The sequence below is a fragment of the Tiliqua scincoides genome, chromosome 4, assembly GCF_035046505.1.
Source record: "Tiliqua scincoides isolate rTilSci1 chromosome 4, rTilSci1.hap2, whole genome shotgun sequence".
NCBI classification, from domain to species: Eukaryota; Metazoa; Chordata; class Lepidosauria; order Squamata; family Scincidae; genus Tiliqua; species Tiliqua scincoides.
Window position 1 is genome coordinate 184,510,284 of NC_089824.1, and position 15,104 is coordinate 184,525,387.

At 43.2% G+C, this 15,104-nt stretch overlaps 1 protein-coding gene across 1 annotated transcript in view; it reads left to right on the top strand.

The window, feature by feature from the left end:
* Positions 1-491: 491 nt before the first annotated feature.
* The window catches only part of LRIG2 (leucine rich repeats and immunoglobulin like domains 2), a 53,151-nt gene continuing 38,538 nt past the window's right edge, over positions 492-15,104 (top strand). Inside the window, exon 1 of the mRNA XM_066624241.1 lies at positions 492-804. Coding sequence (XP_066480338.1) covers positions 593-804 — 212 coding nt within the window. The 5' untranslated portion in view covers positions 492-592. The remainder of the gene's footprint in view (positions 805-15,104) is intronic.

The window sequence follows — 15,104 nt, forward strand, 5'->3', positions numbered from 1 at the left end:
GACTTGCTATACAAGTGGAAAAGGGAGGCTTTCTCCTGGGCTTTCTTCTCACCTCCTGGAGTGGCTCCTACAGAGAGGGGCAACTTATATACTACTCCTTGAGGTACACTGAAAAACTCAGTGCTGTTTCTCCCCCCCCCCGTTGCTGAGATGGGATGCCAGCCCCGCCCCTTTCCTTGCCAACCGACCTGCCAGCCCCACCCCGCTGTCTTCGCGTTACCACGCCCCTTTTCTCAACGGCCAAGTTCCCGCCCCGCCCCCTGGCGGCCGTTGTTGCCCCGCCCACTCCCCAAAGCCCTTTGCGACGGTTTTCCTCAGAGCCGTGGCGCGTGCGCAAAGCCTCCTGAGGGTGGCTGGCTGGCTCCTCCCCCTCCAGGCTCGTTGCGCGCAGGTGGGCGAGGCCGAGCTCGCAGCGCTGCTGCTGCCTGGCCGGGCCCGCGGGGCGGGAGGGGGAGAGAGTGAGTGAGCGAGCGACTTGGGGAGGGAGCCGAGCGCCCTCCTGTGCGCGGCTACCCCGGAGCGAGCCTCGTTGACTCCAATGGGACTTGCTTCGAGGTGAGCGCGTCCGGGATCGCAGGCCGCAGGAGGGACGATGCGGCGGGGCTCGGGGCCTGGCCGGGGAGCGCCGATGTCGCTGCTGCTGCTGCTGCTGCTGCTCCTTCGGCGGGCGGCCGCGGAGCCCTGCGCCGCCGCCGTGCCTTGTTCCTGCCGCCGAGGGCTCTTGGACTGCAGCCGCCTCCGCCCGCTGGGCCGGACCCTGGAGCCGGGGCTGCTGTCGCCGCTGCCTCCCGGCACCGCCGCGCTGTGAGTATCGCTCCTGACGGACTCGGGCTCCTCTGCCTCCCGCAGTGGGTGTCAGGCCCTGGCTGGCTGGCTGGCTGGCTGCCCGGCCCTTTCGAGGGACGGGGTCGCCTCTTCCCCTCGCGGTCGACGACACGGCTGAGGAGGGCCACCTGGGTCGGCTGAGCGAGAATTCTTCGTGTTGCTTCATGTTTTGAGAGCCCAAGGCCCGGCGTGCCTCCTCAGAAGTAAGTCCCATGATAGTCAATGGGACTTACTCCTGGAGAGGATTGTGGCCCCAGATCCCAATCATAGGCATGACTATTCAGAAGTAAGTCCCATTACAGTCAGTGGGGCTTACTCCGATGTAAGTGTGGCTAGGATTGTGGCCTCTCTTGTGTCTACTCGGAAGTAAATCCCATGGGAGCCAATGGGTATTACTCCCAGGTAAATGTGAATAGGATGGCAGCCTCAGTCACTTAAGACTGAAATGCGGTCTCTCAGCCTCTTCTCCTTGCCTGTGACATGGGGCAGAGGCCAGCAATTTTCCATTTTTTTCATCTTTCAGCGCACTGACAAGGCACGAAAATTATCAACGCACACCTTTGGTCTTTTTCTTTTTTACATTTGATAAGGTACACTGCACTGACAGCCAAGGCTCACATCCCCCATTTGCCCTATTAATAAATGACCCTCACCCAGACCCCTGTGGCATACCTGCAGACCACTGGTTGAAAATCCCAGCCGATTAATGTTAACAAGTTGGCTCTGAAGGACGGGTAGGTGGGACTGCGTGGATCCTGCCAGGTCACACTGCAGGCAGAAACCATGGAGGCTGTCTTCCCCCTGACCCTTCAGTTAGTGTTGAGTTTTGTGGTCACCACAACAAGTACAACTCACTTGTCTTGAAGTTTTGCAGTGAGTGATGGGTGTGAGGTTTTGGACATGCTGCAGCCAACTAGTTCAGTGTTTTTCAATGGTTGTCCTCTGCCATACTACTTCACATGGTCCATCTATTCCGAGTACCACAGAAGTAACATCGCTAATTTCTTCTGGGCTGGTAGATGCAATGCAACAAAGCCCAGTAAGAGGCCCCAGGTGGATGGGCTTTTTCAAGCACGGAAAAGCTTGCTTTGGAGCACTGTCTACCAAGTTGAGCCTCCTGCTGCTGTTTGTTGTGTTGCATTCCTGGTGTTGTTGCTGGGCAGCAGGTGTCTGGGATCTGGGATGAGAGTACCACCAGACACCACCTCAGCTACCTCTGGTGGTATCCATACCACTGGTTGACCTAACTAATCTTCCCAGTTGTGGCGTCTTTGGGACTTCTCAGTTCTTTCTGGTCCCAATACAGATAAGTACACTGATTGTTTGAATCTAACCTTTGTGAAGATCTGTTGACTGGTGTTGAACTACTGCATTCTAAAATGAAGATTGGCAGTAATTGAATAGTGGCTAGGTATTCACAGGAGGGGACTTCTTTTAGTGTTTCTTAGACATTGTATTTCAAGACCGTCAAGTAGGAGACTGTTTGCAGTGTTATTGAGATGTTCAACTCTTTGCCTTGAAAAGTGCTATAGCATGTTATACTATATTATACATGTACTATACAACTACTATACTAGTTGTTTGAATCCAGCAAGAAGGCTTGTTCGCTATAGTATTTGCTCTTGAGTAGCTCACTAGATCATTGACCTGTTGACCTACTGTAAACCACTGATATCTATTGCTTCTGTCATTGATCAGATCAGACAGCTATCAGTTAGTAATCCCAGATCATGATATTTTCTTTCCTTTAAAAAAGTTTGTTTCAAGTATTTGAGGTATCTACTGATGTGGGATGCTTTCACTTGTGTTATCCATTGGATCCCTTTCTAGTTCTAACTCAGGGTTTTTCAGGAAGGCCCCCTTTGTGATATTTAATTCCTAAAAGACAAATTCTTTAGTGTTTCTTTTGCAGAGGGTGCATTGTCATTGTAAACAAACATTCATACTTCGCTTTGTTCATCAGTTAAACTATTACTCTCAAAGAATCTTGGGCACTCTATGAAGAGACTGAGAATTTGAATTTTAGACCTCTTTCACAGAACTAAAGTTCTTGGGGTTCCTGAGGCTGGTTGTTGAACTAGTTAGGGTTGTACTGTAGATTAGAAGCACCTAGTCTCACCTACCTGGAATGTACATTTATGTTGTGTTGAAAGAAACATAGAAGCCTTGCTGATGGCATAGGATCCTTCCACCAAGGACAGTTGGATGACCAGAGTAGCCACTATGTCTGTATTATGCACCAGAGTTGAGTATAATTGGGGGTGTGCAAATTGATACAGTATGTTAATATTGTTTTGTTTTAAAAGCTTATGAAATCTCTGTGCTGTCCATATTGTGAAATGCACCTGTGAGTGTTGACATTCAATTCTGCAGGGTGCTGTTTAATTCTGTTCCTGATGAGGATCCTGTCTAGTCATTGGTCATGAGCCTGGAGCGTCTGACCTTTCATAGTCAGCTTTACTGCCAAGTACTTCAATTATGAGACTATTTATCCCACTTCCTAATAGTGTTACTTTTGCTGCCACTAAGTGAGGAAGGCATTTGCTAATTAAGTGACTTCAAAGAGGCCTCTAGTATCCTAAGGATATTGTAATCAAGCCACAAGAGTATGATTTTATCAAACCTCTAACCCTGTTTAGAAAAACAGGGTGGGCTGAAATAAGCCTCTTAAATAAGAGAGAGTCTTGTAGCACTGGCTTGCAGATTTATTTTGGCTTAAGATTTCATTAGTGAAAACCCATTTTGTTCGATGCATTCTTTTGGCAAGTTGTATACATATACCTATGCATACTGGTATGGAGGGGAAAAAAGTGGAGACCATGACTGTGACAGTCCTGTGCAAAGCCTGTGTATGTGTTGTTTCCATAGAAACATCATAGACCACTTTCATTTCATAGTTGTTTGGCCCTGCTACAAGTATTTATAATTTTTTTTCCTTGAATACATGTATCTGCCATCTCAGGTGAATAGTTCTGATGAAATCAGCTTTAGTCCTTGAAAGTTCTTGCCGTGAAAAGTCTTTAAGGTGCAGCAAGACTCTGTATGCTGGCTGCAATAGACTGATGTGTCTCTACCTCTGGAACCATCCTCTACATGGAAGTTTCTTCAGTATTTACTTCTCTTTGTAAGAAATGAGTCCTGAGTGCAAAGAAGTGTCCAAATGTGAATTACTTTTGCATGTGCATAATGATTACAAAATAAGTGGTTCTATAATGCAGTGGTTTGTTGGTACTCTGGATAGGTTGTGTTTCAGCCTGATCTTGTGTGTGTTTCTTCAGTATACAGAGTTCAGTGACTCTTGTATGAAGAGCGTAGAAGGCTGCACGGTATGTAAGACACTTTTTGCTGCTTGATTGAGGAAATCTGTTGAACAGCTGCTGATTGCTCTTTGAGTTTAATTGGAAAAATGGCCTTTGCTTTTAAAGCTTCAGGAAAGTGTCATCATGGCTTATACTTCCCGCATTCAGAATATGCTTTGCTACTAAATGTGGGCCTTATTTAATCAAGATAAGGAGGCCCTGTCATGTGGCTTCTAGCCTCTCAAATTGTGTAATAAAATTGTAGTTTTGATCTGTTGTGTAAGACTGAATCAGCAGCCTAGAGGTAGAAATGATTGGTTTGAAAGTGTGCTTCTGGAAAAGACATCCTAATTTCTGTAACCTGATACCTGGGGAGGGGGTAGGCTTGTTGAACTGATCCCACTTGTCACTTAAAAATGACATTACAGTTGTTTTTCCATTGTTAAGGCTGCATTACTTTTGCACATTTATTTGGAAATAAGCCCCCATTCAACAAAGTGACCCCAATTCTGAATAAACATTCATAGATCAGGTTGCATGAGTTCTAGTTCATGTAAAGACATAGCTACTTTTATTTGGATTGTAGTTATCAGGATATGAGTAGAAAAATGAGCTATTCATACTGATAGATGAAATGTTAAGTTTTGGAGATTTCAAGCCAGCAATACTATTGCCCTTTGCAACATTTCACTTATAGTTGTCAAATGATTGTGCCTTGTATCTGCACTTCGTCCTTAAATGTATTTTTCGTATACTGTACTTCTTTTAGAAACAAGTTATTGTATGCAGAAGTGGATTATTTTTTCCTCTTATTTTTCTTCTTATAAAGTTTGTTAGTTACCATTACCAGGCATGCTTTTTGATGAAATTTATTTTTCACTTCATGCCAAGGTGGATGACTGTGTTTCAGTGGTGTAATATACCTTTTATTTTAAGATGGTATAACTATTACTATTAGGTTCTAGACATGCACAATTGGTAGATTTTACTTCCAATCATTTTTAGCTTTTTCCTGTTTTTTTTATGGGTTATAAGTGAATCATGTCATTGTACCTTAAAGGCTCCTAACCTAGCAGTTGTGGCAAAGTTCTCAAACTTCTTGGAAGTAAAGCTCCAGATGGGGGGGCAGCGAAGGGTATTTTTAATTAACAGGGAGCTGCTGCAGTGTCCAGGAGGTGCAGGGAGCCCAGCACAGCCCATCACAGAGCTCTCAGAATCCTAGAATACTGAGAAAAAGCTATCACAAACCAATTCTGGTATGCAGTTGCGAAACTGGAAGTGGTTTGCGATCACTTATTTTTGATATTCTAAGACTTGGGGAGCCCTGCAGAGGGCTGTGCAGGAGTCCCCTCACCTCTTTGGGGAGCCTGTGGACCCTGTGAGTAAAAACCTTGGCCCCCCTGTTGGCAATACAATCTTGGGGATCACATTGCTGCCTTCCCCTGCCCTTAAGGGGCCAGAGGCTGAGGCTCTCTGGTAGGGGCGTTGTGACACTCCAGTTTGAGAACCTTGGAGTTATAGGATAACAGAACAGGTCCTCATGGATCAATAACTAATTAAACCAGAGGAAGCAGAGAGTCAGCAAATAAAGGGAAAGATTTTACAGTGGAGGGAAGTGCAGCGGAGTCCTCCCTGTATTGGCACCACTGCAGTATAATGACTTGTAGTCTGAAGGGTGAACAGAAGAGACCAACTTGGTAGATAGTGCTAAATTATTCAGGTGGTGAAACCTCAGAGGAATGTGAAGTGGTCCAGAAGGATGTCTCTGAACTGGGCAGATGAGATTCAGAGCACAATTCTTACTGCGTCTTTGGCTAGTGCACATTTGTGACACTATGCAGGTAAGCAGCACCAGGGAGGCCTATGCCACCCCAGTGATGCTTTATTCGGAGGCCCAGCTGCCTTCTGAGGTATGCCACCTAGTGGTGCAGGGCCTGGGACAGAGTTGTGGGAGGGAATTTCGGAGGCAAAGAGGGGTGTTTTTGGATGGGGGGATGGAGCGGTGTGTGGGACAGGTCTCGGAAGGGGCAGTTTTGGTGAAGTCCTCCTCTGCCATATTCTAACCCCCCTGCTGGGCCTCCCAGTGTTATACAGGGCCTCCTGGACTTCTGCCAGCTAAATAGTTGATGGAGATCTGAGTAACCCTATAGGGCCACTGGAGCATTACATGGGGTAAGGGACAAATATCCTTTAACCCCCAGGAGACCACCAGCCGCCTCCTAACCTGCACTGGATACAGCGCAGGCCATGTTGACTGGCTGTGCCAGAGCAGGTTAGCATTGGGCTGCCCATGTAAGTAAGTGTAGGAATGTACATTGGCAATAATCTATATTTACATCAATGGGTTCTGAATTAACTGTGACTGTCTACAAAGGGTTGTAGTAGATAGCTCACCAAAGTGTCAGCAATGTGCAGTAACAATAAAAAAGGTATATTTACTGTTGGGAATTAGCAAGTATTTGAAAAGCTGCCAGTATGCTTTCCATAAATCCATGGTGTTTGCATTTGATATACTGTGTACTGTACTGAACATTCAGTTTCAAAAAAGGAAGTTGAAGCTGGAAAAAGTATTGATCACTTTGACATTGATCTTTCTTCCAAGGAAGGGCTAAAGTGTTTGTGGCTTTTCAGATTAAAAAAAAGATGACTATTATTTATATACCATTACTCAGTAAAAGTCACAAAGTGGTTTACATAACAAAAGATTGATAAACACTACAAATTTATACATTTTGAATGCCATGTAAACATCAGATAGTGATTTTTTATTTTGCTGTCACAATACAGCTTGAGTCACCCAGTAAAATTGCTCAAAAGACAAAAGGAAGTACTGTTTCACGCAACAGAAGTCCACGGATTTGCTCGCCATAATAAGCATCTACCCCTATTGTGACAAATATGGTGACCTTCAGCAATTTGCTTGAGCTAGGGTGTAGAGAGTGGGGTTGTCTTCGTAGTCACACTATGCTTCACGACACCCAGTGCCTCAGCAGCTCAGCAAAATGTCAGATAAAAGAGCCTGCCTATCTCCCAAATTGGGGAAGGTAAATAAAAACATGAACTTTGGTTTGTGACCAAAGGCCAGCCAAAACTTGTGCATAAGTTAAAACATAGTTAACTTATGGAATTCACTGCCATAGGATGTGGCCAAGCCTATGCATATCCATTCTGAAGTAAGTTCCATTGAGTTCAGTAGGACTTACTTAAATGCTGGTTTAGATAATGGGATTCTTTCCTATTGAAGCATTAATGTTAATTTGCATCATTCTATTTTCTCTCTATAAAAGTGTGTGTCAATCTAAATAAGTGATCTTGTGCATGCTGACATGTAATTAAGCTTCACTGAACACAGCAAGGCTTCGCAGTAAATATTCATAGAGTTTGGACAGTCTGTACATTAATTTTCCCCAGGTTGATGAATGTGAAAGGGTAGAGGTGTACAAGAACTCTCAAGGTGTGTAAATTGTTTCAGAATAAACTAACATACACCTTGAGAGCAAGTCCTTCTTATTTGAGCCAAGTGTTTATCTTGTCCATTAAAAAACACCTCAATAAAATTTAATTAAGTTTTAAAACGTTGGTAGTGCCAGTCCGCTCCATGGACACCACAGGCAGTTTATGGTTTTACAATTACTTAATCTAAAATGAAGATTTTCCCTGCTCCTCAATTTGTTTGCTAGTAACTAGTCTAAATAATTAAGAAGGTGGTGGCAGGGATAATGTAACTGCAAAGTAAAATGCAGAAGGACCCCAAACACAGTTTTAAAAACTTTATATGCACTTTAGCTATTACAAATAATCATAAAACTGGATAGAATGAAGGAAATTATAAAAGTGGCTTTTCAATTGCACCTAGGTTATTATAGTTATTTTTCCCCTCTATGTTGTCCTAGCCATGGTTAATTATTTGACTGTTCATTTGAAAAATGCAAAAGAAACTTCCAGCGAATTGTGAGGAATAGGTGGAGGCAGAGGACTCTTTGCACTTTCTCAAAACATACAGTGCCTACACCTTTCCCCCTCTCACCAGTACCCCTTTCCTTTCACTTTACTCCAGCTTACTACTTGGGGCTAGGTACTGTATTAATGCTTGGACCCACTACTTATAACCAGTGGCAGCCACAGAATTTGGCTTCTTCTTTCTACTCTGTTCTTGCCAGCTATTCTTAGCATGTAGCTCTGGCAAGTCTAGGGAGGAAGGTTGTGCCTTTTCAGGCTGCAACAGGCCCAACTGCTGTGCTCAGCTCTGAGCATGAATCTGTTGGCAGGGAATAGATGCATGAGGAACGTTGATGCAACTCTGCACTCGTGCACAGAGCCAGATTGCTCTCTTCCTCTGTTCCCCAACCTCTGCCACTTTCATTGCATTGTAATCCATAAATGTTCACTCCTGCTCCAAAATAATGAAAATCGTAAGTTTAACTTCTGCACTGTGTAAGCAGCACATATTTGTACAGTTTTACATGTTATATTCACTTACAAATTACCTTCTATATACCCCCTTTCCCCCTTGTTGCTTTAGTTCTGTGTTGGGCTGGGGGGAGGGCAGGGGAAATACATCCATGAAGAAATTCTACAAGTAAAGCTTTTGATCACTTACTGCAGGCGCATGTGATGAATTCTGCCCGATGCATCCTTACATGGTGCAGTATTCGTCCTTCACAGCAATTAGTATAGTGAGAGTTGAGGCATATTTACCTCACAGTAGTTTACTAGTCATTCTGTACGTTTTCACTAAACAGCTTCCATGATAATGCGTGGTGGTGGTGGTGGAGGAGACTTACAGGTTGATACAAATTCTTCTCACCTCAGTAATTGATATAGTAGTTCCTAGATCAATTCCTAAATTCCACCCAAGTTCCTACAGTTAGACCTGAAAAATCTTATATTTTGCCTGTATTAGAGAGTATAATTGAACTCAGATATTTGCTTCTAAGTAAATATGTTTAGAATTGTGCTATTAGACTTATAACAGGGAAAGATCAATTCATAGGAAACAATAGAAATTCAAAACTTTATCATTGCCATACAGCGTACTGGCATGCTACCAGATAAAACCAAAGATATAAGTACATTCTCATTCCAATTCAAAAGCACTTACCCTGGACCCCACTAAGCATTTCAGCCCCCCACATATTCTCTTACACTGAAAAAATATGCATTGACTTACAATGAGACTTTAAATCCTTAATTTGACAGATAAACAATCATTGCAGAGGGGAAGAACAGGAAGGGCAAAATCCTTTACTATTTCTTTATATTTTTGATACACTTATAAAGGCAAGAAAACAGGTACATTATGCTAGGGCAAACGAGCTGTGAAGGGGGGGGAACTTTTGGGGTTTTTATTTTTAAACAGCTTTATCATGGACGTTTCTCAATATATCTGTCTGAAATTGGGTATTGTGCTCAGCATATAGATGCTGCATACCAGATTTCAGACAGTTTGGAATAACTGCCTGGATTTTATTAGCATTTAGAAAGTTTTAAGGCTTTTAATGGTGGAAAGTTGTTTGACCTATCTGCTTTAACATTACAGGCAATCATCATATGTACATTAATAGCAAACATAGGTGGTTGAGTCCCTATCAGGATGCAAACGAAATGGGGCCACCTTTCTCCATAGTTGAGGGACTCCCTAAGTATGCAGGAAGAGATATCTTTGTTAATTAAAAGGAACAAGGGGAAATAAGGCCCCCACCACAGCCTGATGGAGCCTGAGCATGCACAGTAGTCCACAGGTTTGTGGAATGTTAAGACATCAATTAAAAAAACACGGGGACAGTGAAGAAGAGGGAATTGACTGTCTTGAGCTGATGGGGCAGTAAGGGTGCAGAAATGCATTTTGTTGCAGGTCCTATATTCTTGTGTAATGACCAGTAAAATGTCTATTGTGAGGGTAGGGCAGAGAAAAGCGAGAGTGCAATGAATGATGTGCATGCATACATATCACTTCCTTTGCGACATCCCTCTCAGTGGAGTCTAGAGACCTGCCAGTGTTGAGAAGCAGGGTTTCCCCACAATGCAGCACTTTAGGTTTTCCCATAGGAGTGAATGGCAGTCATTCACCTGCATGGAAGAAAATAAACATGTGCTCTTGGGAGCACCACTGAAATAAAGACTAATCATGTCTTCTCTCCCCTTATGATTCCAGTTTAATGCTCCCCTCAACTATCATACCAATTGTGTCATAGAACTTAATGGGAATCTCTGAGCCTGTTCCTATCTGCATAATATGATTCTGAGCTTTGTTTATTTGCAATAGAAATGAACTGACTCCCCTTTTTTCTTTCTTGTGGAGCTTTTTGCTTATGAATGTATTTTGTTATCTAAAAGAGGGCAGTAAATTTAAATAGATGTTTGACAACTTTTAAGCATATACTGTAATTCCTGTGGGTGATTTTCCTGTCTCTCCCAAGATACTGCTCTGCCCCAAAAAGGAATTCTTATCTTGTAAGTGAAAACAGTAGGGGGGAAATATTGTTTCGGAAGGCTACGCTGATAGTACTGTATTCAACTGGTAATATTACCTTGCACTGCCTAATCATAATTGTTAACCTTGAGATACAAGAACAACTTTGTTCAGTGTTACACAATCTTATAACGCCAGTGATGTTTGGTTACTTGGTGTTGTTCAGTCCAGCCTTATAATTAGATCAGCTTTGGAAAGTAAAAACTGTATCAGTTGTACATAGTTGTACTGCCAATGCATGTGAGTTTGCACTCCTTCTGTTGTATCAGCAGTGGTTGTGATGGTCCGCCATGTTCCTCAAGCTGGAAGCATGCTGCTGTATCTCAATTTGCTTGCTTGCTTTTGTCAGAAGAGTGAAAACTGTAAAGTGCGGCTCTCTGCTATGTATGCAACCTAGAAAGCATCATAGAGTCTTAGGGAGAGGAGTGCATGAGAGCATGCCAAGACTGGCAGCAGCCACAGTGGTCAGTTGTGTTCCTTCTTGGCACAGCACAACTGAGTGTATTAACTGCTGTATGAACTTGTTTTTCTTTGCAGAAAAAAGTGGATTCTGTGGGGCAGCAGGGGAAAGGACTGAATGTCTGGAGAGAGGGTGGGTGGTTCTTTTGTGGCTACTTTGGTCTTGTATGTCTGGCATAGCTTTCCTGTGTCCCACATAGATCATTTTTCTCCTTATCCTTCCAACTGGTCTGGGATTCTTGTTCACATATATGAGACTTTTTGGATCTTTTAGGGCCCAATCCTACCCAGCTCTCCAGTATCAGTGCAGCTATGCCAACAGAGCATGTGCTGCATTCCATGATGGTGGGGTAATCATGGAGGTAATCACTAACTTCATGGTTAGAGAATATTTCTTCCCTTACCTCCTGGCTGCATTGCATTTGCATTCGTTCTGGAAAGTTGAATAGGATTAGGTCCTAAGTGTTTTAACTAGAGAGAGATCCCAGTGTGAATGGCAAAAAAAAATCCCTTATTACCCAAGAATAGCTAGTAAAGGCAGACCACAATTTTAATTCTCACTGAATTTGTATATCTGTGACTGGTCTGTACCATTTCAGACTGCAGATGAAGGCTTTTGTAGTCTGATACTTTTCCATATAAAAATTGCCCTACACTTAAAAATTAGATGTTAAAGAGAAGGCTAGGATGCAGCCTTTCTTTCTGACACCTGGTTTATAAGAGCTAGGCCAGAATCAGCTTTGATTCATTAACACATGATGTTTTAAAGAAGTGTCATTTCTGAAAGGAAGTTGGCTAGCACTGCATATAAAACAATAGTATCTGCTAACGGTTCCCAAGCTCTCAGGGAGTTCATTAACTGCTCTAAGTCTTTGCAGAGGCAAGGGGATGGTGGCGATGTGATTGCCATGATCGTGCTGCTGCCAGGGACATTAGGGTTATTTTACTTACCATACCCAGCATTGGCCTCCGGTGGTCACAGGAAGCCCAGAAGACCACTCTGCAGAGGTCCCTGTGCCTCAAAAAAGTTAAAAATAATGATTGCAACCTACTTCCATTTTCACAATCACAAACTGTAAGTGGGACACGATTGCTATTATTAGCTTTTCTGATGCTCAGGGAACCTGCAGAGGGGTCTGTGGAGCTCCCTGCACCACCCCTGGAGGCCAGCGCTGGCTGTGGTAAGTAAAAGAAACCCTCCTGTCCCTGGCAGCAGAGTGACCATGGCACTGCCACCCCCCTGCCCCGCTCCTTAAAGGGATAGAGGCAGGGCTTCCCTGGCTGGGGTGTTGCTATAACCCAGTTTGAGAACCTCTGGTATGAGCACCATGCTCTTATACACTAAAAATTCTCACAAGGCCAGTTGTTTGGCTCGGTCTTAATGCTGAATTGATAAAAAATTGCTTTCTAAATGCTTATCAAGATTGCCTTGGGCAAGTGTGGTATATTCCCAAACAATTATAAGGTAACCATATATTTGTAAATAATTGTTAATTTTAAAAGCTGCAAACATTTGAAAAGTTATATGCATCAGCTCTAAAGCATTTCCACATTAGGAATCATTCTCACTGCATAAGGGTGAGAATTTCAAACATGGGTAGAGTGTACCTTCAGAAGTTATGTAGCACAGTAAAATTCTTGGGATAAGGTTATATTTGTTACGTTGACTATTCTGTGATATTTTTAAAAAGGTGGAACTCTACAAAGCATAATATTATTTCAGTACACAAATGTCCTGCTATCTAGGCAGTTATAACACTTAACAAACCTTCCAAGCCTCTTCCAGAGTGCAGGTAAGCTTATGCCAAAGAAAATCATTTCCTCTTGAAAAATAAGTGAGGTGTTTTGTCAGGAAAACAAAGCAGAGAGCTTTCATTGACTTTTGTCCAAGCAAATGAAAGGTTTCACTTAGAACATTTTGACAGCAAATGCAGTGAGATGCAGGGGTTCCTGTGCTTTGGCAGGGTTAAGCAATTTCTTGAGTGCTATAAACAGTAATTGCATACATAGGTTCCTTATGGTTGTGAAGGATTTTGACACCCTATGTGAAAAGTGGGGAGTTTCTTTTTAATGACCATCATAGGTGGCATGAGCCCAATAGCAAATAATAGTATGCAAAATTCTCTTTAATATTGTCTTGAATTGTAAATACCAGATTTTTAAAGACAGAAATTGTTTTCCAGATGTCTCACTTAGCCTGATGACTTAGGGTACTAGTGCTGATTTTGCCCTTGACACATTGGCCCATTAGTTCTGTGCAGAACCACTGGGGATTTTGTTGGCAGTTTCTCTTGGCAGAGCGTTGGAAGACACCATCAGTCAGCATTCTCCTTGGGGCTGGAGTATTAATTATTCATGGCAGAGGAGAACAGCAAGTTGGATCCCCGGTGGGAATGGCTTCTTGTAACAGCCGACAGAAGGGAAGGGCTGTGGTTCAGTGGTGGAGCACCTACATTGCATGTAGAAGGTCCCACGTTCAGTCCCTGGCACCTCCAAGTAGCACAGAGAAAGATTCCTGCCCAAAGCCCTAGAAAACCACTGACATGAACCAACGATCTGGTTCAATATAAAGCAGCTTTCTGTGATTCAGTGGAGCAGAGTTCCAGGCTCTCTGGTGGGAGATCCAAGAACAAGTTGGTCCTTCCTGTCTGCAGGTTTAGAACACACAGATTTGACCCATCAGGAGAGCCTCAATGTATCTCTAGATGCAACTGGAAGGTCTTCTGGTTGCATTGGGAAGAAGTTGTTCTGAGGCATGAGGAGTTCGCGCATGGCCTCCCTGTGTCTCAGAACAGCTTCTTCCCAACATGACTGGAAGCCTTCTATGATGGCTGCTACCCACAAATTCACTTATACATGGGCTTATGTATCCGCGGGGGGAACTGATCCCTGTGGATACCAAGCGCCAACTGTATATAAAGTGAATTCCATTCTCCTTACCATCAGTCTCTGGAGTTGCTGCTTTAGGGTTTTGCTTTCAGTAGGTACAAAAAGAAATCTTGCAGGATCAAAATTAAATATGCTTGAAACTGTTTTATTATTGTTTAATAGTGGTAGATACATGTAGTGATCCTGAGGAATATGCTGCAAAGCATGCTTAGCCTAAAATCCTGTAGTAGCACATGAATCCCTAGGTGGATGAAAGCAATCCCTGTCCAAGGTCCAGGGCTTGCCATTCTCATCCCTTTGTCAGTGCCAAGAAAGCACAAGGGAGAAAAAAGATTTTATGGCAGCATCTTGTAAACACTTTGGCTTTGTAATGAATGCTGTGTAACAGGCTTTCTCAGACTTGTTCATAGCGCAAACAACTCCTTAATAAGATTATCTCAGAGTCCTGCCCAGTTTGCAGTCAAATCGTATCTCTGTGGCAACTGAAGCAATTGCTGACTTGGAAAGGTGTTATTAGAAAGTCATTTCTGTTAGATCTGGAAATGATGATCTAATCCCATACATCAGGAGAGATACTTTGCTGACACTCACAGACTGTTAATGTTAGAAATGCAGGGTGTCAGTTTGACCTTCAGGAAAGAATAGACTTTTGACATCATGCAGCTGTACCCATAAATCTGAATTTAGAGCCTGCTGACAAAGGGAATTGGCAAGGCAGTTTGAATTTCCCTATGACTGAGAAAATCCTTGATTTTTATTTGCAGTGGTATATATGGTTTTTTTGTATGGGTACATTTCTTCAAAGAGAGGCCAGGAGGCAGGAGTAACTCTCACATACTTTCAGGTTGTGAAGTGTGGAAGGGCTGAAGTGATTAAACATTTTTTAACAGTGATGAAGATTGTTCAGCAGCATTCTGATAGGTTTCTATGAGAGACATTTTTGCAGCTTCTCAGGTGACCAGATTTCCGATGAACTTGTTGAGGCTATGCTAGGGCTTTCATTGGATTGTGGAGCTGAACATATAGTATTGCTGTGTGCATTACCCCTGCTTGCAGCCTCCCTTTGCAGCAATCTGCATTCACACCAATATTAATTCTGGCACTGGGAGCTGATGTTCATCTCTTCTTCATTACCTCAGGGACAAATTCAAGTGTGAACA